General features: G+C 31.1%; 3 protein-coding genes and 1 long non-coding RNA gene across 4 annotated transcripts; 2 read left to right on the forward strand and 2 right to left on the reverse strand.

Annotated features, from left to right (window-relative positions):
- The first annotated feature begins 296 nt into the window (after window positions 1-296).
- Window positions 297-800, forward strand: LOC140182999 (uncharacterized). The gene has a single exon (XM_072230988.1). The coding sequence runs from the start codon at window positions 297-299 to the stop codon at window positions 798-800; it is 504 nt and encodes a 167-aa protein (XP_072087089.1).
- Window positions 801-7,355: 6,555 nt separating this feature from the next.
- Window positions 7,356-11,564, forward strand: LOC112783694 (uncharacterized). Its single transcript, XM_025826740.3, has 7 exons — window positions 7,356-7,839; window positions 8,785-9,032; window positions 9,284-9,445; window positions 9,574-9,730; window positions 9,810-9,952; window positions 10,058-10,093; window positions 10,590-11,564. The coding sequence occupies exons 1-7, from the start codon at window positions 7,764-7,766 to the stop codon at window positions 11,229-11,231; spliced, it is 1,464 nt and encodes a 487-aa protein (XP_025682525.1). The 5' UTR covers window positions 7,356-7,763; the 3' UTR covers window positions 11,232-11,564.
- On the reverse strand, window positions 9,532-10,002 carry LOC140182599 (uncharacterized). Its single transcript, XR_011878521.1, has 2 exons — window positions 9,865-10,002; window positions 9,532-9,758 (listed from the first exon to the last, which is right to left on the reverse strand). It is a non-coding gene; the product is annotated as an uncharacterized lncRNA (long non-coding RNA).
- Window positions 11,565-18,228: 6,664 nt separating the features above from the next.
- LOC112784065 (short-chain dehydrogenase RED1) lies at window positions 18,229-22,915 on the reverse strand. Its single transcript, XM_025827175.2, has 3 exons — window positions 22,190-22,915; window positions 21,199-21,358; window positions 18,229-18,801 (listed from the first exon to the last, which is right to left on the reverse strand). Exons 1-3 carry the CDS (start codon window positions 22,536-22,538, stop codon window positions 18,465-18,467), a joined length of 846 nt encoding a protein of 281 aa, XP_025682960.1. The 5' UTR covers window positions 22,539-22,915; the 3' UTR covers window positions 18,229-18,464.
- Between the last annotated feature and the right edge of the window lie 3,231 nt (window positions 22,916-26,146).

Raw genomic sequence — 26,146 nt, forward strand, 5'->3', positions numbered from 1 at the left:
ATCTCAACACTTTCTTTATGCGCAAAAGAAAGAATAGAGAATATTATTCTGTAAATTATCATTTAGTGTAAGGCTTGACTATGTGAGTGCATAAACAAATCAAGTGTTCTTCATTGTATCCTACAGAAAATTCGCCAGTAACCCATTTTGCACACCATTGTATATTGGTGGGGCGAATTAAACCTAAAGGAAAGTGTGTGTAACACACGCCTTGAAGAATTGCGCTATTTGATTCACTATTCCCTTCTCTCATAAATCACAATCTTTAGGCTTAATTATTCACCAATAAAACAAAAATGGTCACTGCATCAATTAAGGAGATGACGTCGGATTTTGTCAAGTTAGAAAGATTTGATGGTGGAAATTTCATACGATGGCAAAAGAAGATGCACTTCCTTCTCACAACACTAAAAGTGGCATATGTTCTTACTATACCAAGACCACCAGAAGTTGAAGGGGAGGCCATTGCAGAAACACGAGCCAGGCAAAAATGGGACAACGATGACTATATATGCACGGGCACATACTCAATGGCTGATGCACTGTTTGATGTCTACCAAAATGTTGCGAGCGCAAAAGAATCATGGGACAAATTAGAAGCAAAATATATGGCCGAGGATGCAACAAGTAAGAAATTTCTTGTCACTCGCTTTAATAATTATAAGATGGTTGATGGTAGACCTGTCATGGAACAACTGCATGAAATTGAGCGTATTTTAAATAATTTTAAGCAACATAACATGCACATGGATGATACCATCATTGTATCTTCAATTATTGACAAACTCCCTCCATCATGAAAAGAATTCAAAAGAACTATGAAACATAGAAATGATGATGTTTCTCTTGAGCAATTAAGTAATCACCTTCGTCTTGAAGAAGAGTATCGTAAACAAGACGATACTAAAGAACAAAGTGCTCATGCTAATCTTCACGTAATGGAAGATGAAAAATCCAACAAGCCAAACAAGAAGAGATACCGAGATTTTAATAAATCTCAAGGTAACAATGGTGATTTCAGAAAGAATAAAAAAAAAGAAAATTATTTTCATTGTGGAAAACTAGGACATTTTAAGAAAGAATGTCGTTTCTTAAGAAAGAAGAAAGAAAAGAACGACACAACAATAAAAGATAATCTTATTGCTGTTATTTCTGAGATCAACATGATTGAAGATATTGGATCATGGTGGATAGATTCTGGTGCAACTCGACATGTATGCAAGAATAGAGATTTTTTTAAGACATTCAAAGAAGAGAATGAGACTATTCTGTACATGAAAAATGTATCAACTGTTCAAGTAATGGGTAAAGGAACGGTGGAACTTGAATTTACTTTTGGAAGAGTACTAACTCTTACTGATGTATATTATGTACCCGAAGTCAGAAAAAATTTAGTTTCTGTCCCTCTACTTAACAAGTATGGATTTAAGTCTGTATTTGAAGGAGATCAATTTATTCTGTCTAAGGGTGGAGTGTTTGTGGGTGAAGGATATCTATGTGAGAATATGTTTAATAATAATAATAATAATAATAATAATAATAATAATAATAATAATGATGATGTTTCTGTTTATATTGCCGAGTCCTTTGATTTATGGCATAATCGTTTAGGACATGTTAATTTTCATAATTAAATGATATGATAAAATATGATCTTATTCCAAAATCAATTAAAAATTCAGATGTATGTACAACTTGTATGTTAACCAAGATAACAAGACTTTCTTTCAAAGAGTACAAAAAAATTCAAAGTTATTAGAATTAATACATTCTGATGTATGTGATTTGCATGGTTGGCTTACTATAGGTGGAAAGAAATATTTTGTAACTTTTATTGATGATTTCAGTAGATATTGTTACATATATTTGATGCATTCTAAAGATGAAGTCTTGGATAAATTTAAGATTTTAAAAACTGAAGTTGAATTACAACATGAAACCTTTATTAAGTGCTTAAGGTCTGACCATGGAGGAGAATATTATAATCCTAGTTATTTTGAGTCCACTGGTATTATTCATCAAACCACTGCACCATACTCTCCACAACAGAATGGTATTGCTGAAAGAAAAAATAGGGTGCTGGAAGAAATGGTTAATGCTATGCTATCTTATTCTGGTCTAGCAAAAGGTTATTGGGGTGAGGCTATCTTAACTTCCTGTTATATTTTAAATAGAATTCCTAATAAAAGGAATAAAATAACTCCATATGAACTTTGGAAGAATAAAAAGCCTAACCTTAAATATCTTAAAGTTTGGGGCTGTAGAACAATAGTAAAAGTTTCTGAACCTAAAAGAAAGAAATTAGGAGAAAGAGGCATAGAATGTATTTTCTTAGGATATGCTGAGAACAGTAAAGCTTATAGGTTTGTAGTTATTGAATCTAATGAATCATATTCTACTAATACAGTTATTGAATCAAGAGATGTAATTTTTTTAGAGGATAGATTTAATTCAACTCCAAGACCTGAAAGTAAAATTTACTTAGAAATAGAAGAAAATGTAGAAAATAAGTCCGTTGAAAATATTGAACTTAAAAAAAGTAAAAGAATAAGAAAAGCAAAGACTTATGGATCAGATTTCTTTATGTTCCTTGTGAAAGGAACAAGAGAATCAATAGATAGCATTGCACCTATATGTCTTCATATGGAAGGTGATCCTGAGACCTATAAAGAGGTTATAAGGTCTCGAGATTCAGATTTTTGGAAAGAAGCAATACAAGATGAGATGGACTCAATAATGAGAAATAACACTTGAAAATTAGTAGATCTTCCTCGTGGGTCAAAAGCCATTGGTTCTAAATGGATTTTCAAAAAGAAAATGAAAGTAGATGGAACTGTTGATAAGTTCAAAGCACGGTTAGTTGCTAAGGAGTTTGCACAAAAAGAAGGAATTGATTACTTTGATGCATATGCACCAGTAGCAAGAATTGCTACAATTAGAGTGTTTATAACACTTGCTTCAATTTTTAATTTTGTCATTCATCAAATGGATGTTAAAACAGCTTTCTTAAATGGTGAACTAGACGAAAAGGTGTATATAAAGCAACCCGATGGATTTATAGTTGCTAGTCAAGAAAATAAAATGTGCAAATTAATTAAGTTTTTATATGGACTGAAATAAACCCCTAAGTAATGGCATAAAAAATTTGATGAAACTGTTCGTACTAGTGGATATAAAATAAATGAATCTGATAAATGTGTATATAGTAAAGTTAAAAATGATAAAGGTGTTATGATTTGTTTATATGTTGATGATGTGCTTATTTTTGGTACTGATTTAGAAGAGGTAGAAAAAACTAAATATTTTTTGTCTAGTAATTTTGATATGAAAGATATGGGAGTTGCAGATATAATTTTAGGAATTAAAATTGTTAGAGATGGTCATAATTTAGGATTATCTCAATTTCATTATATAGAAAAATATTAAAAAGGTTTGATGAGTTTGAAGGATATTCGGTGAGTACTCCTTTTGATCCAAGTATTAAATTAGTACCCAATACAGATTCGTCTGTTTCATAAATTGAGTATGCAAAAATAATTGGATACTTAATGTATGTTATGACCTGTACTAGACCAGATATAGCATATGCTGTAGGTCGCTTAAGTCGGTATACAAGCAATCCAAGTAAAGACCATTGGCATGCTGTCCGAAGAATATTAAAATATTTGAAAGGAACAATACACTATACTTTGTTGTATAGTGGTGAACCTTCTGTTTTAGAAGGATATACAGATGCCAGTTGAATAAGCTATACAGAGGATCATGCATCAACAAGTGGTTGGATCTTTACCCTTGGTGGGGGTGCTGTTTCTTGGGGATCCAAGAAACAAACTTGCATAACGGACTCTACCATAGCTGCAGAATTTGTTGCTTTGGCAACAGCAAGCAAGGAAGCTGAATGGCTTAGAGATTTATTATATGAAATTTCAGTTTAGCCAAAACCAATGGCACCAATCTCTATACATTGTGATAGCCAAGCAACATTATCAAAGGCTTACAACCAAGTTTATAATGAAAAATCTAGGCACATTGGAGTAAGACATAGCTATGTTAAAAACCTTATTGGTAATGGAGTTATATCTATAAATTTTATAAGGTCAGAACAAAATCTTGTAGATCCTTTGACGAAAGGATTGACAAGGAATTTGGTGTTTAAAACATCAAAAGGGATGGGACTAAAATTCGTATTTTAAATAATTACCAATGGTGGAAACCTAACTCACACTTGAGTAACATCAAGTCTTGAGTTCAATGCGGTAAAGTACACTATTAGAGTAATTGCAAGTACTCATAATTATTTCTTTCATCCCAAGGTAAAAAGTACTTGGAACCATAATGGTATAAAGGAATAAGATGAGCTTTGCTCTTAATAGACCTATAGCAAGTATATTATTGTTGAAGTATTTAATTATGGGATACTTTTGATAGAGTCTGCCTATATGAGTGTGAACTGAGGTCGGTTCTTAGAGTTAAGATTTTACTCTTAAAGCACTCATGAAAGGATACAAGACACAAGGCCATGTAGTATACTAAATATGTCATATTTAATATAACATCTAAATGATACCAAAATTTTATGTGTCATCAGTGCACGCTTGTTCATATGAGTTAAATGGTTCAAAACTTGTTTACCATTTTAAATTCGGATGAGTGAATACCACTTGTTACTAGGTAAATGTTCAAATCGCAAGATACCTCTACTGAGAGCATAAAACTTCCAGAATGATAGGATTGAAAAAGAATTTTGAAAATGGTGGGGGATTGTGAGATATATTTTTAAAATATGTGAAAAGCTATTTTGAAGAGTTACATCTCTTCATAGAGTTGTGACTTATTCAAAAGTTATACATGTTAAAAGGTTGCAACTATTTGAAAAGTTATGTCTATTAAAAGGTAGTAACTATTTAAAAAGTTGTGTCTGTTAAGTACGTAGCTACATGTTGCATGTACTCCGTATCTATAAATTTCCCTCATTTCATTATTGTGGAACTAATCCATCTCAACACTTTCTTTATGCGCAAAAGAAAGAATAGAGAATATTATTCTGTAAATTATCATTTAGTGTAAGGCTTGACTGTGTGAGTGCATAAACAAGTCAAGTGTTCTTCATTGTATCCTACAGAAAATTCGCCAATAACCCATTTTGCACACCATTGTATATTGGCGGGGTGAATTAAGTCTAAAGAAAAGTATGTGTAACACACGCCTTGAAGAATTGCGCTATTTGCTTCACTATTCCCTTCTCTCATAACTCACAAAGGCTTGTCTATGGAATTAGGGAATGGAAGAACAATCCGGTTTTGGGAGGATAGTTGGGTACCTAGTGGTGCTTTGAAAGATGTATTTTCAAGACTTTTCTCAGTCTCAAACCTTAAAAGACCTGTTATAGGGGATTGTAGATTTTGAAATGGGTTAGAGAGGATATAGAGTTTCCAATGGAGGAGAGAATTATTCCAATGAGAGTTGGAACTTATAAACCAACTTCATGAGATGTTACAATCTGTTAAACTAGCAACTGAGAGAGAGGATAGAGTAGTATGAAAATTTGATAAAACGGTATTTATTCGACTAACTCATTTGTGCAAGTCTTACAGGCAAAAGTACTTCTGGAGAAAATAATAAGCTATAGTTTCACTAGTGCTATTTGGAGAAGTTTCGTCCCACCAAGAGTTGAATTGTTGGCTTGGTTTGTGTTGGTTGGCAGGGTAAATACTAAAGAAAGACTATGAAAAATAGGTGTGTTTGATCAGAATGATAATATGTGTGTCTTATGCTATAAGTCTGTGGAAACTGCTTTTCACTTGTTTATTGGATGTGAGGTTACTTGGCAGGTGTGGTGTGCTTGTCTGTTCGCTCTTGGTAGGATATGGACCATGCCAGGTACACTCAAGCAACACTTTGAAGGTTGGACGAATATTTCAGCTAAAAAGGATGAGAGGAAGATGTGGTTAATTGATTGGATTTTTTGCTATTATATGGACAATTTGGCTAAAAAGAAATGATAGAATCTTCAAAAATCAAGCATGATAAAAATTATGATCAGGTCTTTCACGATCTTCAATGAGTGGATTTGTGGTGAACCCTTTGGTTATTGATGGCAGTGCTGAAGATGACTATGGATTGTGTTGTACTTTATTTTTATCAGCTGTTGTTTGCTATTTTCATTTTCAATTGCTCCACCTTATTATGTTGTGTTTCTTCTATTTCAAAAAAAAAAAATAATTATTTTTAGGATTTCATTCTAAAAAAATAAGATAAAACAATAATATCAAACTTATTAATTAGTTATGATTATTTAAACTTTTAAAGGTTATATACTTGCATTGAATCACTTTTTTTTATATAATTTATTGGAATAGTGAAATTATCAACAAATATTGATATTATAGATTATATATATTTTTTTCCTTGAGCATTAACCTTTCTTGTAAAAAAGATATAATTCTTTGATTTTTATCATTATATTAGTAGAAAAATTAGAATATATAAAATATTAAATGTATAAAAAAATTGTCATTACAATAATAAATATTAAAAATTATAATATATGCTAATTGATAATTTGAAATTTTTATTGATAAAAAAATCAATTAAAAAAATAAAAAATATAAAATAATATTAAAATAAATTAATAAAAAATTATCTAATTTTTTAAAGATAATACATAAAATTATAATTGTTTAGAATTCAGTTTAGAACTTAAAAGATTGAAATTCTGAATATTATAACACTAATATTTATTGAATATTTTAATTTTGTATCTAAAAAGATTAATTTAAAAAAATAATAAAACTTAAAATAATATTAAATTAAATTATTGTTAAAAGTTAATTATCAAAATTTATTATAATCTAATATATTAGTATTTTTTTAATTTGTAATAAGACTTCAATTAGATAAAAAAACAAAGTCCAAAACTTATATTAAATATTTAGGGGCGATAGTTCTCATTGTCCATGAAAAGTTTCGCCCTGATTGAGAGGAAAAAAACCTTTCAACAACTATAAAAGGATTTTGATGAGTTATATTTCCGGCAATGGTGGTGGTCGATTTAAAGGTGATAAAAGATTTGGGAGGTAATAAGGTTAGGGAGTAGTAGTTGGAAAAAAAAAATTGAACATGACGAAAGATTTGGGGGTGGTGGAATTAGGAATTGAAATAATAGTAGTATAGAGTAAAATTAGAATTCAGATTTAGGTTAAATTAAAAGATAATTTGATAATTTTAAATAATTTTTTAAAATTTGATGAATATAAATAAATTGTCAGTATTTTAAATTTTCGTGCGAATAAAAACAGTAATTTATTTTTAAAAATAAATTCATGATATTTATAAATCAAATTGTTTACACTATTATTCTTCTTTTGTGTTTTTTGGTTTTTCACCAACTGTTTGTGGCTGCCAGGTGGCCTAACCCATGAAACACCTGGCGAGTTAAAAGCTCCAAAGCAACGCATCATTCTTCTTCTTCTTCTTCTTCTTCTTCTTCTATTTGATTGATTTTCAGTTGAACTTTCTTTTTTCTTTTTATTATTTTCATATGCCGCTTGCTTTCAATTTGTCTTTCTCTCTTAATATATATGTATGAAGAATTGGTAGTAGTAGTAGTAGTAGTATTGATACTGGAGCTCGTTTAGGTCCCAATTCTGTTAGGGCTCTAGTGTTGCCCACCCCAATTCAACTCGTTTTTACTTATATGATATAATTTCGTTAATTAATTAAAATTTTGTGGCATTGGTGGTGAGGAGAAATAATCGGAGAGAATGAATAGCGTTTTCAGCGACCAGATACTTGCCGACAAGCTCTCCAAGCTTAACAGCACCCAGCAGTGCATCGAAAGTATCCTTTTTTTTCTTTTTAATATTGTTATTATTTTCTAAATTTTTGTTGCTTTTACTTCAACTTCACTTTACTTTACTTTACTTTACTTTACCCAGTAATGTTTGCTCAGTTTCTGCATAAATAGTGATTTACTGTAGTGTTTAGCTGAATTGGCGCGTAACCAAGTTTTGATAATGTATACTATAATCAGTTGCAACTAAAACAGGATGGCATGGATATTTCTATAATTCTGTTAGTTAGCTTATCATAACTAGGCTTATGAAATTCGAATCCCAACTCCGAATTCATGATCTTGAGCTATCTAGGGATTTGATTTGTATTTGGGTGCCTACTGGGGGGAAAGAGGGGGGAGGGGGGTATCCGTATCTCGGTCAAATTTTTGGTTTCGGTTATTGTGAACTGCTTTCGATTTGAAAGCTCTTAGTTGTTGGATTCAGGCATTCAGCTAATGTTTGTGGCAAATACACGATGAGTCTTTCTCAAAACAAAATATTTCAAGATTCTAATGATAATTTTTCATGTTTGAATGAGTAACTTGGACAGTCGTTAGAAACTAAATATTTGAGCACATTTCTGGTTGACTTGTTACTATTCTATTAGGATATGAGCAATTACAGAGATAGGAAAAACACATTCTTTGTCATAAAATATCGGACCAATTATTGTTGCACTGGCATAATGGCAAGTAGTAATTTTGGTTCATCAAAATATTCAATTTCAGTAAATCTGTCATTTATGTTTCATTTTCTTTTTCGGAGACTAACTTTTTGTGGTTCGTGAATGTAAGTGGAGTGTGACTTTAATTAATTATCTTTTCTATATGAATTTGGATTTTACTCTCCAAAATAGTTTGTTTTACTGCATAATTAGCTTCAGTTGATTTTATTGAGCATGCTTACTTGTTAATTCAGCGTAGTTTGTTTTCGTTAACCTTTTATATAGCTTTATCACATTGGTGTATATTTCACCGGAGCAAAGCAGAACTGGTTGTTGAAACATGGAAGAAACAATTTGACAAATCTGAGATGGTTCAAAAAGTTCCCCTTCTATACCTTGCAAATGACATCTTGCAGAATAGCAAGCGGAAAGGAAATGAATTCGTGACCGAGTTTTGGAAGGTTCTCCCCTCTGCCCTTAAATATGTTGATGAGAAGGGTGATGATCATGAAAAGAAAGTGGCATCTAGACTGGTAAGCTCCTTTTGACAGTGTTTGATCTAAGTATTTCAAGTGAATTCAACCATGCCAATCAGTAAATGAGGAAAATGATAGGTTAGGAAGATTAGAATATGCAATTCTGCTACGCATACTTATTAATGTTTGGGCTGAAACCCCTGATACGGTATATACTTCTGATTTTATGTTTACATACCAATACCATCAGGTTATTGATTTCACTTTACACATTTTGACGTATTAACTTTGTTCTAATCTAACTTTAGGTTGATATATGGGAGCAAAGGAGAGTGTTTGGATCTCGGGCAAAGAACCTTAAAGATCTAATGCTTGCAGAAGAAGCACCTACACCATTGCAATTCAGCAAAAAGAGATCACGCTCTGGTTCTTTAAAAATTGTTAAAAGGGATTCTCGCTCCATCAAATTGGTAAGACTAAGCTCTACTCCTGCCTCTTCCAATTTTAAACTTAAATCATTCTATTGGTGATACGTCCCTCAAACTGGGTTGCAATATTCCTTAAATATCTCATTGTCGTGATATTGTATTGAAGCCAGAAATTGTCCATAGGAGGTCCAGCAGAAAAAATAGTATCTGCATTTCATTCGGTGCTCACTGAACAATCTATTGAAGATGCAGAGATGAGTAAATCCAAGTCTGCTATTCAACACATGAAAAAGATGGAAAACGATGTTGACATTGCGTGCTCTATTGGTAAGCATACAGCAGAACAGAGTAGCACCTGTAGCATGCAAGTTGGGATTTTATTATTGATTTTTATAAATTGTTTCAGCAAAGGATCCTAAGCGAAAAACTTTGTCAAAGGAGTTAGAGAAGGAAGAGAATACCTTGAAACAGTGCATAGAGAACCTTAAATTAGTTGAAGCAAATAGAGTTGTACTTGTTTCTCATTTAAAAGAAGCTTTGCATGAGCAGGTAAATTTTGATGCTGTTCAATCTACTTGATAGTTTTCTTTATGATTCATGCAGTTTTGTTCCTAACTGCATCTTGTTGCTGTTGCTTGTGGATACTTGTACCAGGAAGCGGACCTGGAGAATATTCGCACTCAGATGCTGGTATATACTGTTCATGATTCTTTTCTCCTCAATGGGTACCTGATTTTTTTTTGTTTCCTTCATGGCAAATTATATAGGATGGGTCACAATAATTGCTGATACTGTAGATGATTTTTGCTGAAAGTTCACAAACCATAAAGGAGTTAAGTGCAATAAACTCTATTTAGAAAGAAAATAGCATTTTTGGATGGAGAATTACTTGACAGAAGGATCATTACACAAGTCTATATGGCATTATAAGTTATTTCTATATGGCATTTTGAGCTTGCTTCGAATTCAACCATGCTAGGTGTACACAAAAAATTAGCCACCCATATAAAATACATATTAAAATACAAAATGCACATTGAAAATGAGTTAGATAAAACATGTATTTATAGATAAATAACGCGTATCATGTGCATATAGCATTTTTGCTTCGCATTACCTGAACTCGGATAAAGTTTTGGTTAATGATAATGCTTACAATTCTTGCTTTTTGACTAATTATATTTAGGTTGCACAAGCAAAAGTAGAAGAGGCAAGGATCATGCGGGCACGACTTGATAATGAAGATTCTTCGCAAAAAGCGACCACTGCAACAACTTCACCTGCTGTTGCAAATGGAAATTCAGAAGCAGCAATAAAAAAGTCAGCAGCAGCAATCGCTGCCGAGGTTGCAGATAAGCTCACATCATCATCATCATCTCAGTTGATCATGACTTCTGTTCTCTCAACATTTGCCGCCGAAGAGGCGAAAAGTGCTGGCCTGACTTCGTCTGAGTCAACCACACAACAGTTGATTGCTGCACAAAACCATTCATACCCATCAGTTTTGGTAACCCAACCAATCCTGCAGGATGTAGCCTCTGCATCCCAAGGTCAGTATCCCATGCTTTGTAATCCGTCTACGCAGCAATATGTGCAGTCAACGGGAGCTGCCCACTCTCCATATTATGTCAGCATCTCGCCAGTGCCGCTGCCGCAGCCGCCACCCCCAGCTCATGTAGCGGCGATGATGCCTTTACCACATCAGACGCTGCCAATCATGCAACAACAATCAATACCTGTACCACTGCAAGCCCCTGCACCTCCTAGTTTCCGGCCACTACAGCCGCCGGGAATGGTGTACTATACTAATCCCCAGCAATCTATATAAGACCTATAATGGCGAAACCGTAGTTAACATGACCGTTTTGGAAACAAGCGAATTCTGGATATTTGGAATTTTATTTATGTTACCATGGAGAACGCATGGGACTCGAGATTGAGCTGGAAAATGGAAGCAAAGATTACATATATCCCTGGAAATGGGATGGAGAGGAATCAGACCCGCATGAATTTCTAAGAGAGGAAGTATGAAGAGCCAACATCTTCGACCAAGGTTGTAGTTAACACTTAATATTCACCACTTAGAATTGAACATTAAAAAGAATCCTCCAAAATAATAAAAAATAATTAAAACAATTAAAACATTCAAAAGTAAAAAAAATATTTGAAAATCAAACAACGTAAAACCAATTTAGAGTATAGAATTTAGGATTTAGTCTTTAGGATATAGAGTGGTCAGAAGTGGTAGCTAGCTGGCAGCGGTAGCCATGGCAGTTGGAGATGGTAGTGGTGGTGTTGAAATTATGTGACGGGAAGAAAGAGGAGAAATAAAAAAGGGGGTAAAAAAGTAATTTAAAAAAATTGTGAATGCAGGAATCTTATGTCGGTTTCATAACATTACTAAACGAAATTCACTTAACCCTAATCTAAGTGAACAGATTATAATGAGCTAGTGTTGATTTCAACATACTATAGCAAGTGAAAAACGTATATTAACAATAAATAAATAAGAACATTTAGTGTGAATAAATATTGACTTGGAAATAAATAGATAAGTGCTAATTGTACATTTAAATAAGGTGTTTGTTAATTTTCAAGTTTCAACTCAGTTTGAAGGTAAAAAAAATAAGAGGTTTGATATTACATATTAGAATAAGAATTATGAAGTTGGGGGAACGGATTTTCTACTTTTTTTTTTAATTGATGGAATAAAAATGTAATTTCTAATTTTTTAATGGTTTTTTTTTTTATGTTTTTTCTTTGTCCTATTTATAAAATTAATAGTAAAAAATCACACTTTATCCTTTTAAGTGGAAAAAAATTAAGAGAATCAAATTTTTGAATTTAGATTTTCTAAAGTGAGAAAGTTGGTAAAATAATAAAGTGAAGGGTTAATCATCATTGATTTTGTAATTTTTATGAAATATGTGTCCTATCTTAATTTAAGAGTGATTAACTCTTCATTTGACTAGTTTACCAATTTTTTCACTTTAAAAGATCTTAATCTAAGAATTACACCTAAATCTAAATCTACTGTACTCCACATTGGATCAACTGGTGTATGGTACATCATGCATAATCAAGTGTATCACAGAATTAGCCTATACCTTAAAAGTATTCCTAGTCATTTATTCTTGGTTTTTAATATAACTTTTAACTACTACTAAAAAAAAATAAATGACTATAAATATTTTAGTATTTTGCTATCCAGAAACACTAACTAAGAATACTACAAGCAGAAAATCTTTATAGTAAATATATGTTAATTTTTTAAAATTTCTATATTTTTTATTTATTTAAAGAACACTGTCTTTTAACTCTGTTAACCAATGTCTTTAGAAAACTCTGAAGTCTTAACCAAATCCATAACACGTCAAAGTGAAAAATAAATATGCTAGTATTTCCTAAGAATATATTCTTTGGCTTTGGCGTAGTAACCTCATGGTATCATAGAAAAATATTTGTATAATATCGAAATAATAGTGTATTTTAACAAGATCTATAATAATTCAATAGAAGATCTATCTGGTATTATATTTTCAATTTGTATATTTCTAAGATTTATACTATAAAATATTTATATTTTTATATGTGTATTATTTATAATTTTATATATTATTATTTTATTATAATTCAGTTATTTTGATTGAACTGGTTATATATAAATCAATGACTAAATGGTTGGATAACTGATTTGATTTTTTGAGCTTTGATTAAATATGATTTAGAATATGCACCCTAGAGAAAATTTGGATGACGTAACTGGCATGTGAGGTGGTAATCACCAATGATGTAGATATTGGCTCTACTTTGGTAGCTCATGGAGAGGGGAAAGGGTTATTGACCCGATTTCATGAATGGACTAAAATTCCAACCCATCGGTCAAGGGCCACCAATGGACACTTTATTATCCATAAATTTCTTGGCAACTAACCAACTTAGATTTGTAATGAACAAAAACAAAACACCCAACTTAAATTTATTTAGTAGATAATTCTTGAGTAAATGTTAGAGAATTCGAATTTCGATATGTACATATTACATACAACAAGTTAGTAATTTATTGACTAATAATAAATCTTTAAATATCATGAAAAAACAAAAAAAAAAAAGTTTTCGACGCCTAAACTTACTCTTGATCAACACACTTTATTATTCTTAGAATTTAGATCGATGATTGAATGTTTAGAGTAAATTTTATTTTTTATATAAATATTTTATTTTTGTCTAAATATTTTAAATAGATTCAATAGTGTCCTAATATTAAATGTGAAAAAAATATTTAACATCATCCATTAAAAACATAATTAGTTAAACAATTATTATTAATTTATCTATTATCAGTTTACATATTGTCACTATATTGACATCGTTGTCCACCTATTTATTCAAGTAAATCCTATTATCTTCTAACGTAGACATTATTAAATTTGCCCTTATTTTTGAATTCAAATACTAATGATGTTAAGTATTTCACATATTCATTGAAATTATTTTTTGAATAAAGATGAAGTATTATCTTGATCTTTAATATTTAAGCCAAATTTTAATTTGATCTTTAATGTTTCGAATATCTTATTTTTATTCTAAAAAATTTTAAATAAATTTAATGTTATGCTATTATTAAATTTGATACGAATAATTAATAGAACGATTGACATAGACATTAACAACATTATTGTTAACTTATATCTTCTTCCGTATATTAAAAAAATATAACCAAAATTTTTTAATAGCATTTGTTGACCTCCTTGCAAAAAAAAAAAAAAGATTTCAAATCATATTAATCAATCATCAAGTTCCATAATCAAAGAAAAAATTTTTTATTGGAGAATAAATTTTACTTATTTACCAAAATCAAATGTTATTAGGTGTTTAATATGCTAATTGTTCATGTTAAAGTGTGCGATAACATTGTACACGTTTAAAATTTTTTGAGACTGAAATAAGAAATTTAAAATTTTTTAGGAATGAAATAAGATGTTGGAAGTGTTAGGAACTAAATTAGAAGTTGGTCTAAATATTAGAGACCAAAATAATACTTTACCCTTTTGAATAAAAATAAGGATATATCTCTACAACTAAGTAATTTACTTAACCAAGTCCAACAAAGTCATTTGCATACACGCACGCACGTTCTTCACCCCTCTTGTTGCGTTTTCTTCTTCTATTTCTTCTTCTTTATTTTTCTCTTTCGTTATCATTATTACCACCACACCACAACACCTCCTCCTCTTCCTCCTTTTTTTTTTCATTGGAATTTCTGCTCCTCTTTCCTTTATCGTCATTGTCACTACCACCACCACCACCTCCATCTCCTTCTCCTCTTTCTTTTCTCATTTGAATTTTTTTGATCTCTTCCTTCTTTTTTCTCCTCCTGCTTTTGCTCCTCCTCCATCATCATTATTATCATCATCATCATCATCTTCTTATATGTATAACAGAAAAAAAGAAAGAAATAAGGAAAAAAAGAAGAAAAAAATACATTAAAGAAGATATTTTTGTGCTTTTGTAACAATTTCAGTGTAAAAACTAAGAAAATTATGTGTTATTGTTAAGAAATTTCGGTATATTTGTATTCTGATAAGTTCTGCATAATTTAAAACTCTTTCTCTTCTTCCTCCTCATCTTGTGCTTCTTCTTCTTTTTTTCCTTCTTGTTTTACCTTCTTAAGTTTCTTCTTGTTTTACTCTCTTAACAAGAATACAAACAAAAAAAAATATCAAACAAAGAAGAAGAAAAAACACATAATGCAACAAAATTATTAGGAAGAGGATGAACTTACATTCATTCAACTAAAAAAAGAAAGAAATAAAGAAAAAAAAAAGAAAAAATGTAGCATTAAAGAAAATATTTTTGTACATTTGTAGCAAAATTTCGGTGTAAAAACTAAGAAAGTTATGTGTTATTGTTAAGAAATTTCGGTATATTTTTATTTTGATAAGTTCTGCATAATTCAAAACTCTTCCTCTTTCTCCTCTCATCTTCTGCTACTGCTTCTTCTTCTTCATATTCTTCTTATTTCATTTTCTTATAATTCTTCTTGTTTCATTCTGTTAAGAGAAATGAAATTAAAAAAAGAAGAAAAATCAATGCTGTAAAATTATTAGGAAAAAAAGGAGAAAAAGAAAAAATGCAGCAACATTAGCAACAATAAAAAAACAATGATAGAGAGAAAACACGCAAACAAAAAGAAGGAACACGAAGAAGGAGATTAGTCTTTGTTTGTGTGTTTATTTTCGAACTGAATTTATGTCTCGCAATCATTAAGTAATTTTGGTGCATTTCTGAATTAATTGATGTGAATTCTGGGTTTAATTTCAGAGTTAATTGATGTGCATTCCGAAAATAAGCTCAGACCAAAAGTGTACCTTATTTAGATCCAGAATACACTGAAATTAAATCTATAATACACCGAAATTACTTAACGATAACTCTATTAAAAAATTGTGTCACAATTAAAAAATAGTTCTAGAAGGTTTAGAGAAGGGAGAGGGGGGGTTTAAATCTATAGCCTTCTTTAATTTTGAATTATTAAGCCTTTTATCAGAGAACTTTAAACCTGATTTCTATTGATCTGCGCAAGCGAATAAATCAGGAGACAATTTCATTTTGTCTCATAAAAAACCAGAAAATAAAACTAAAACAGAGAGGAAGAAGAAGAAGATGACACAGTCATATATCCTAGTTTAGTTGCCTTGTACAATGCAACCTACATCCAGTCTCCACCACAATATTGGTGGAATTTTCACTATAATCCAAGTAATACATACACGAATTCCCTAGGACTCAACTCAATCCTATCTGGGCACACAAGTTTCAACTCAAACTTGACTTGGATATGCTAATACCTAGACGCACCACACTAAGTGCTTACTCAACTTAGCAAGAAATATCTCTCAAGTATATGACACAAGACAGAAAATACAACAGAAAGAAATCTGAAATCACTCTTGGCTTTTCTCTCAATTGTATTACTTATTCTTTTTCACTCTATGATTTTTTTTTCAATGCCTCTCTTTCTTGCCTTTTACCTCTCAAAGAAAATACAGAAATATATATGTTAAAACTAAAATACAACATTGTAAAACATGAAGGAGATGATGAATAACAACTTTAACACTATGAACTGAACCCAACAACAGAACTCAAGACTTTGTCCTTCATCTTGGTAGAATGCTCCCTTTAGTGTAGGTGCAATACTTCCAAGACTTCAAAATCAGTAGTGAGGTTTCACTCTTTGCTTTTTCTCTCGGGTTCTCTCTCCTTGAGCTCTGATGAGAATCATTTTTCTTTTTGTATCTTCATTTGAGTCACAGCTTGAGTTCCTTCAGAGTCAACTTCTTGGACTTTGAACTATCAGCAATCATTCCTTCTCTTTTTTCAATCAACCCCAAAAATTAGGAATTTTGGAATTGGTCTTAACACCGTAGCAGACACAGCAGTAGCACCATCAACTTTTTCAATGAGCTTAACAACATCCAAACCATTAGATTTGTGCTTGGCCCCAAAAAATATTTTTGGCCATTGATATACAACAGGGATGTTCAGCCACCATTTTCTTCAATTTTTCCAAAATGGTGTTGCAAAGAGTAAGGAAGAAATGAAGAAATCAACTTGCATGCAAAAGAAAATTATTTACCTTTAACCTCTGACTTAATTTAACATACTCTTGATTAGTGTGATTTGACAACTCTCTCTCTCTCTCTCTCTCTCTCGTTTACCCGAAGTGCACAAGTGAACTTTGGCTGAGATTTGATTCAATGATGCTTAGTAGTGATTAGGCTAGGTTTGTGGATCAACACTTCATTCAACATGCTTGAGTCCGCTAAGTTTCATTGCTTTGGGCTGCTATAAAATCATTTGGGCCTACATTACTCAAATAAAATAATTAAAACTCAATTGGGTGTTTAACCCAATTACTTAATGTTTGTCATCATCATTAAATTAATTGTATTCTAAACTCAACATGTTATTTTTTGATAGATTTTGCATAACTCAAAACTCCTCTTCCTCTTCCTTTATCATTATCATTTTCTTCTTTTCTTGTTCATCTTCTTCTTATTTTACTCTCTTAATAAGAATAAAAAAAGTCAAATAAAAAAGAAAACAATACATAATGTTACAATATCAGCAACAATATCAGCAATAAAAAAATGACGACAAGGATGAAACACGCGAAGAAGAATAAATGCGAAGAAAAATGAAAAACGCAAAGAAAAAGGAGAAGAAGAAGGAGGAAGAACGTGAGATACGAACGTTGGAGGAGAAACGCGAAGAAGAAGAAGAAACACGAAGAAGAACGGCATGATTTCATGCACACGTTATATAAGTAGGTTTTGTTAGGTTAGGTTAATTTGGTTGGACTTTGTTGACAAAAAAATTTAAAGAATATTTTAAAAATAAAGCGTTTCGAATGTCTAATTAGTAAAAAAATACTTTATTTCAAAATTTATTTTGACCGGTTTTCTTCGGTAACACAAACATTTGTTTCCAATTATATTAGATGTTCATAAACACACTATCTTTTGAATGTTCAAATATCATAATCCTATTATGTCATACATTATTTTTCAACCTTGTATTCGTACCTACATCTCTCCATTAATTTGTGATGGAACTATGGCAGAGTGCAAAGAGAAAAGTTGGATGAAACAGAAATCACAAACAATTATGTTTGATTTATTGATTTTGAATACTACTGTGCTTCAAGTTATAAAGCATCACTTCATAATTCTACTGCTAATAAATAGATACATCATCCTTTTATTGGTACAAAAAACAAAGAAAGAAGTATATCGTTCCTTTAAAACTCGAGTCGAAAATTTGTTATCTAATGCACAGCTCTAGTTAGTATTAAAATCACGTTTAAATCTGAGAAAAATTAAACTTTAGTTGAACCATGTTCAAAGAAAGTTAAAATCAGCCAAACACCAACTCAAGAAAATATAAATTGAAGTACTATTCATTTATTCTCTACAATTTAAAAAACTTGGGATTGAATACAAGTTATCTAATATAAACGTAGAAGATGTATAGAACTATAGATCAAACTTTGAGTTCAGCATTTCATCGCTTTCTTCAAAATAAAGTCCCTAACACACAGCGGCAAATGGTACATGATGGCCATTGCGGTAGAGTAATGGCCGTAGGAGAACCACGCTGGTGGCTTCTTCTTCAGGATAGCGGCCACAGTGTGTTTCGCAAACTCATCATTGGGGGTTGACTTTGTTTTCTGAGAAAAATAAGCTCTATCTCGAATTGCGGCTTCAAAAGGCTTGAATAAGTCCCACTCAGGCATGTGGTCGTAGCTAGCTATGGCGGAATTTCCAATATTTGACTTGATAGCTCCAGGGACAACATTGACAACATCAATTCCAAAATGGCTAAGTTCCAATCTATCAGAAAACCAATACAATGGGAAATAAGAAAAACCGCATCGATTTGTCTGCATGTAAAGGCAAGTATAATAATAAGACAATGCATAAATGACAAACTCAACTAATAAGACAGAGCATAAAGGAAATCAACCAAATAGAAAATTGCAAAAATTGGCTGAGTTGAGCACTAAATCCCATAGTGCAGAGTCCAATCCACTATATGTTAACTTTTCCTTAGTTTCATTGCACTTAGTTTTAAGAGCATCTAACTGTGGTGTACTACTTCCAGTTTTATTAAAAATTTGAAGTATATCACTAATCTAAGGTATAAAGGGGGCCTCAAGGAAAGGCATGAACACAATATATAAAGCAACATATATATTTATTTTTGTTCTTTTCAAAAAAAATTGGATCTGTTTCCATACATTTGTGTCTCTAGTTTATTTGGACAACAGGTTGAATTAATCAAGTCTGAGAATAACACCTTTCTATTTGAAATTCTTTCCCATAGAAGCGGAAATCTATTATATCTATTATATATATCTAACTTTACAGCCAAAATGTGCCACATGTCACTTTCTCATTGCAATTAGAATCAAGTATTTCCCTCCAAAATTAAGGAATTTTCCTTACTAATTTTACAACCAAAATGTGTCACATATCACTCTCTCATTGTAATTGAAATTAATCTATTATATATATCTAATTTTACAACCAAAATATACCACATGTCACTTTCTCATTGCAATTAAAATCAAATATTTCCCTCCAAAATTAAAGAATTCTCCTTACTAATTTTACAACCAAAATGTGTCACGTGTCACTCTCTCATTGTAATTGAAATTAAATCTTTCCCTCCAAAACTAAAGAATTCTTTCTCCCTCCTTACTAATTTTACAACCAAAATGTGCTACATGTCACTCTCTCATTGCAATTAAAATCAAATCCTTCCCTCCAAAATTAAAGAGTTCTCTCATCCTCCCTCTTCCTTTCTCTATTTCTCTTATTCCTTCAACCACTCTATCTATTTTATATATCATTATCAATATCAATATCAATGACTAATTACTAATTTACAATCAAAATGTACAACATGACATTCTTTAATTGCATTAAAATTAAAATTAAAATATTAAAATTGAAATTGAAATATACCTATATTATGTATCATTTATTACTATCTAATTTAAAAATTAAATGTGTCACATGACACTCTCTTATTTAAATTGAGAGAAAGTATTTTTTTTCAAAATTAATAAACTCCCTTCCTAAATTCTCTCATCTACTTCTCTCCATTTTTTTATTTCTCTCTACCATTTTTACTCTATATATAATTTATATTTTATATTAATAATTTGACAAATCAAAATATCTTATCCGGTATTTTTTTACAATTAAAATAAAAATTTTTCTTCTAAAATTAACAAACTCTCACTCTCACTCTCATTCTTCATCTTTATTTTTCTCTCTCTTTTCTCTCATTCTCTATTTTTTCTATCTTTCTGTTCTATAGAAAGTAAAATTAACAAAATAATATAATTCATATAAAAAATTATTATTATTATTATTATTATTATTATTATTATTATTATTATTATATACATATTTCTTTTAGTTTTTTATTTAGTTTTAAATTTTTACCGCTTATCTTTCTAATCTATATTTTCATTTCTTTTCTTTCAAATATTTATTACATATAATTTGGAGAGAATACTAATGTTATAATTAAAAGTTAAAATCAAGATTCAATTGTTTTAAAAAAATTTAATTTTGAGTTAATTTTATAACTATCAGTATAATTTTTTATGCTAATATTTAATTATATTTTTATATACATAGAGAAAAAAAATATTATTTTTAAATAGCAAGTATAAAAATTAATTATTTCTATTTGTGCAATAAACTTAACACCTAATTAAATGTAAAAATATACACGTTAAATTATTTTAAATTTTAGATAATGAATGTTAAAATTAATTATTAATAAAAAATTAGACTTTTTTATATAAAAATAATAACTAAAAATCTTATTATTTAATTTTTTATCTACAGAAGGTGATACCTTGATCTTCTTAGCCAGAGACTTTTGTCAATCTATGGCTTTTTTTTGTAAAAGTAGTTTGATTTTATAAATCTTTCGTGTCATGTATAATGTAATCTATACTATCAGAACAAAGTAGACCGTAATTTTAAAAAATTTATATTCTCGCAATGTTATTACGGGTAAAAATACTAGTATTTTAACTAAAGCTAAAAACACCTGGTAGAACAAAGTGTTTCAGGAAGTCATCCGAAAGAACTTTAAATCAATCAAGCAGTCCTTTGAGTTAGATTAGTCGGATTCTTGTAAGAGGGTTGGGATGCTAGTGACAAAGACCAAGAAAGCAAGCACTACAAGAGGAAAATGAATGAAACCTTAAGGTATCTGTCAAAGAATGAAGGGCAGCTTTGGACGAAGTATATGCGCCAGACCAAGGTCCAGATGCCATAGCCGTAACGCTTCCAACATTCACAATCTTACCCTGTTTCCGCTTTGCCATATGAGGAACAACAGCCTGAATCATCCTCAAGGCACCTGCATGTCCCCAATGAAATATAGAAATTTGATAAGTCCTACACAGACTGTGCTCATCTGCAAATCGTTTCCAGCACCCCCAGCATCGGTCCCCCAGGTTTTTGGTACTAAAAAGTATTAACAGATAAACAACGATCAAACAAGCAAACACTTCCCTCAACTCCAACACCAAAACCATTCAAAACAATGAACCATTTCATTCCTCTTTGGTTAAGCTTTAGATATTATTTTCCCCACAGTATCCTCTAGCCTAGCAGACTAAGGATTAATCCTTCGCGGATTAGAGCTACATTTAAGGTTTTGCTGCTAGCCAATGGTTACTGCATGCACAACACGAGCTTCAAACCCGACACTTGCTAAAGCAGATAAATAAGCTAACTAATTGACTAGGTTGGTTGGTTAAGCTTTAGATTGGAAACCTGAAATTGGATTCCTTGATTTGGAACTAATTAGTCTTATAAAATTGAAATCCTGATAGATTTAAATTCCCTTCATCAAAGGCTCAAAAGTTTTGTGATGGAATTAATTGACATTAAAAAAATAATATACCTGAACTATACTAAACTAACATATCTCTTCTCTTCCTCAGTCCTCACACTTCCAAAACAAAAGACAAAATAGTTAGAAACAAAGTATTGAACAATTACTATTAAATGCATTCCAAACTAAGAATTGAATTGAACCAAATTGAGTTGTATAATTTAATAGCAGTTAATAACACCAGATCCTATATCCACTAAAATCAATCCAACAAACACAGACTTCCGCAGTAAGAATTTCAGAAACTACAATGGAATCGAAGACACAAAGTTAGTTAGGGTTAGGGAATACCAAAGACGTTGGTTTCGTAGGTGCTCTGAATCGCAGAGAGAGGAACCTCGGGAAGAGGGCCCACACACTGAACGCCGGCATTGTTGACAAGAACGTCGACACGGCCGAAGTGGGCAATGACGGCGTCGAGAGCACGGCGAACGCTGTCGTCGGACTTGACGTCGAGCTCCTGAAGGAAGAAGCGGGTGTCGTGCTCAAGGTCCGCCATGGTGGAGCGCGACCTGCTGGTGGCGACGACAGCGCACTTGTTGGCTGCGAAGGCGCGTGCAAGCGCGTGGCCTATGCCTCCCTCGGAGCACCCCGTGATGAGTACTACCGGTTTGTTGAGGTCTTCGCGGGGATCCATCATTCAGTGGCAGTTGTGACTTGTGAGTACTGAGTATGATGATATTGCGTGTTCAAAACTTCAAATTTCGCTGATGGTGAGGTTTTGTTTTTCTATTGTGTTTATTTTTTATTTATCAATTTCGGAGTTCCATAGGTACGAATCGGGACCAGCATCGGGTGGTGTCGTTACAAAGTACAAACGATGAAGCTGCACGCATTTAACATTAATGTACTGGGTACCTAACTACCTATCCTGGAGATCGGTGTAGGGATGATAATGGAAATTTATAAATACCCTATCTATAAAATGTCAACTGTGGAAATGGAGGACATTAACTCTTCCCGAAGATAATTATAAGAATGAAAAAAGATCTTTTAAAGTGATATTGTTAGTAAAGTAATAAAGTAATGTTTTAATTATTTTTGAATTTATAACATTTATTATTTGTGAGTCTTATTATTTTAATCCAAATATAATTAATAGTGTACTTTTTTTTAAAGTGATAATATAACTTTAGAGAAGCCGGATCCATAAAAACGAATATTAAAATTAGTTATTAAAATTAATTATTAATATAAAATATATATTAAAATATAAATATATTTTAAAAATAAATTATATTATATATAAATATATTAATAGTTAAATTTTAATATATAATAATATTTTTATAATTATATATTAATAAAAAATAAATAGTTTAATGATAATATTTGTATATAAAAATAGAATTAAGATTTAAAGTGATCTTTTAAGTTACAATCGAATTTTATAGTAGTTTCTGAAATTAATAATTATTGATATGTATATTAATAATTATTTCTGAAGTTGCATTCCAGAATTTAAAGTTGTTCTTTAAATATTTTTTGTCAACTAGATTCCACCAAAAAGTTCAGGTAGATTCCTTTTTAACAAGTTGGCAAAGTAGCGAATAGAAGACGTGGACGAGAAAACATTTTGTGAGCAATTTGGTTCCTGAATTAATTTTAAGAAAATTCTAATCCCAAAATTAAAGACCCTATCTACATCCTTTTTGCTTTTCTTCTCTAACTTGGAAGACGTTTTCCTCTCCATCTTCAAAGTTATATGGTTATGGTCAGCGCGAGCTCAAAGCCTCAACCTTCTTTGTTGTTGCCTCTAGCCGGCCTCCATCTCGTCGCCGCGCCGCCACTGGCCTCTTTGCGTCACTGCGTCGTCTCGTTTCTCGTCTTCAATATTGTTGCTGTCACTGTTGCCATTCTGGATGCAACAACTTCAACTAGTTGACCCATATGCTTCTTAAAGAAAATATCAATAATTGTGTTTCTCTGCCAGATAAAACTGAAACAATCAATACAATAAGTCTAGGAATACATATCTTATTAACCTAGAAAAGGACTTCCGTCTTATGTGAAAGAGAAATTTTTCCAACAATTCAGAGGATGTATAATAAACTACTACTCAACATTCAAACTTATCTTTTTAACAAGTCGACTTCAAATGCAAAATAAGACTACTAATTGACATCTCTTCTAAAAATTAGAAGATATACAATTCAGAATTCAAAACTAGCAAGAATAAATTCAACTGCATTAGTTCTAGACAATGATATTAAGGAAAAAGAGGAAAATTAGTTGTGAGATATATAATATATATATATTTATTGTGTACGGAGTACGTGATTTTTGTATTCTAAGGTAGTGTTTGTTTTGAAGTATTGGGACAGAGACTGGGAGATTGAAATTTAGTATCATGTTTGTTGGCCCAGAGACTGGTACTGAAATTTCAGTTTCTGTCCCCAAAATTTCAGTATTTTAGTACCTCCAAAAAATGGAGATACAAGAGATTGAAACTTATTAGGATAGAAACTAAAACTTTAATAGTATTTTATACCCAAAATACTTTCAATTTAATTAATTAATTCCAACTTTATCCTTTGTTCAAATTAAATTAGAGTTTCATTCTTATTTCAGTCTCTATCTCCTACTTTACACCAAACACAATACTTAGACTTATTTCACTCTCTGTCTCTCAGTCCCTGTCTCTCTTCCAAACGCTACCTAAAGAAACCTGGCTCTAGATTAGATACCATAAAGGATAGAAAAGAAAGCTTAGAAAGAAAGCATCACAAAACAAGAAGAAACTGTGACAGCAGAAAAAAGAGAAAACTAGAGAGTATAGAAGTGATTATTAGAATTAAGTAAATTGAATATATATATATATATATATATATATATATATATATATATATATATATATATATTAATAAGTGATTTTTTTGGTATATGATAACAATATCAACCCTAGACAAACTACATTACAACTAAGAAGATCAAAAAATTTTATTTTAACAAAGAGAATTACAATCTAAAACTGAATACACCTGTACTATAAGAAATACATGGAGCTTCTCTCTCAACCCCCTCCATTTTAAACTTAAAAATCAAGAATAGTCATGTCAGGATGATGAATAAATAAACAAATTGTTATTCCTACACAAAGTTTCTGATACACTCAAGATGAAATTAAAACCTTAACCTACTACAAATATAAGTAACTTTCTTGTACCAGTACACTTTATTTATTTGTGACTGAAGGCTAAGAATCAATCATGTATTGACTCAAATCACTATGTTTTCATATTTATAAAATTTGTAATCAAATAAAAAATTTTACCTCACTATTTATTTATAAGTAAATTAAAAAAAAAACCTGAAAAGTTCACCCAAAAATATTCACAACCCTTAAATATTGATTATTAAAAAGATAACAATATCCTATATAAACAAGGGTACCAAAAGAAACCTTAAAAATAAATATGTCATATATAACAATTATTGTCGTATCCATAGCAGTGACAAATATGGTTAAACAAATGAAATTAAAGAAAATATCAGTAACAGGTACCTATGGTCCAGATAATATACATGAATCTAATAGGCTGTGAAGGATCTCAAGAAACTGGCAATGCATGTTGTGCCCAAAATCTGTTATCATTCCCTTAACCTGTACAGGATAACATGTCCTTATGAGTAATTTTATACATTCATGTCATAAGAAAAATGTGACCTCGCAAGAAGTCCAAGAAGTGTTATTCCTTCTTGCCGAATAGCATAGGATCACAAAAGATTAAGATCTTGATTCAAGTAGAGAATCAGGATATCTGCTCTGCAACCATCATAATAAGTTCACACATTAGAAATTAAACATAGGAAATGCATACACACCCAAAACTAAATCATAAACAGATCAAGGTGACAAAGGGGAATCAATATCCAATTAGCACCAACTTCTTATCTTGACTTTGCAAACCCTGGATGATGGCATCAAAGACGTCTTCATTCATTAAAACCCTAAAAACATACATAAAAATTAAAAGCTAAGAACCAACAGGATTCATAAAACCTGCAAACCTAGCTAGAATAAATCAAATAAAAAAATTAAGAATTAAACATTAGTGCTACAAGTCAGAAAAGTATTATAAACGATTATAATACCATACTACAGTTGCACATTATTATAATGTGAAAGATTACACAATACTAGTGCTATAATCTTGGTCAAAAAGCTTTAACTAGTTCCATGATCACAGTATCACATGTAATTACCTAAAGAGCCGAAGCTGCTAGACCATCTGTAAGCTCTTGCTT

Source organism: Arachis hypogaea, chromosome 20 (assembly GCF_003086295.3).
Source record: "Arachis hypogaea cultivar Tifrunner chromosome 20, arahy.Tifrunner.gnm2.J5K5, whole genome shotgun sequence".
NCBI classification, from domain to species: Eukaryota; Viridiplantae; Streptophyta; class Magnoliopsida; order Fabales; family Fabaceae; genus Arachis; species Arachis hypogaea.

What these genes read in the sequence shown, in the direction of transcription:
- LOC140182999 (XM_072230988.1), top strand. Translation starts at nt 297, where the DNA reads ATGGTCACTGCATCAATTAAGGAGATGACGTCGGATTTTGTCAAGTTA.
- LOC112783694 (XM_025826740.3), top strand. Translation starts at nt 7,764, where the DNA reads ATGAATAGCGTTTTCAGCGACCAGATACTTGCCGACAAGCTCTCCAAG. An exon ending in CACCCAGCAGTGCATCGAAA is followed by an intron (nt 7,840 to 8,784) that starts GTATCCTTTTTT and finishes CCTTTTATATAG; the next exon opens with CTTTATCACATTGGTGTATA. An exon ending in AAGAAGCTTTGCATGAGCAG is followed by an intron (nt 9,953 to 10,057) that starts GTAAATTTTGAT and finishes TACTTGTACCAG; the next exon opens with GAAGCGGACCTGGAGAATAT.
- LOC112784065 (XM_025827175.2), bottom strand. Translation starts at nt 22,538, where the DNA reads ATGATGGATCCCCGCGAAGACCTCAACAAACCGGTAGTACTCATCACG. An exon ending in CTACGAAACCAACGTCTTTG is followed by an intron (nt 21,359 to 22,189) that starts GTATTCCCTAAC and finishes GGGGACATGCAG; the next exon opens with GTGCCTTGAGGATGATTCAG. An exon ending in TCTTTGACAGATACCTTAAG is followed by an intron (nt 18,802 to 21,198) that starts GTTTCATTCATT and finishes GTTTTCTGATAG; the next exon opens with ATTGGAACTTAGCCATTTTG.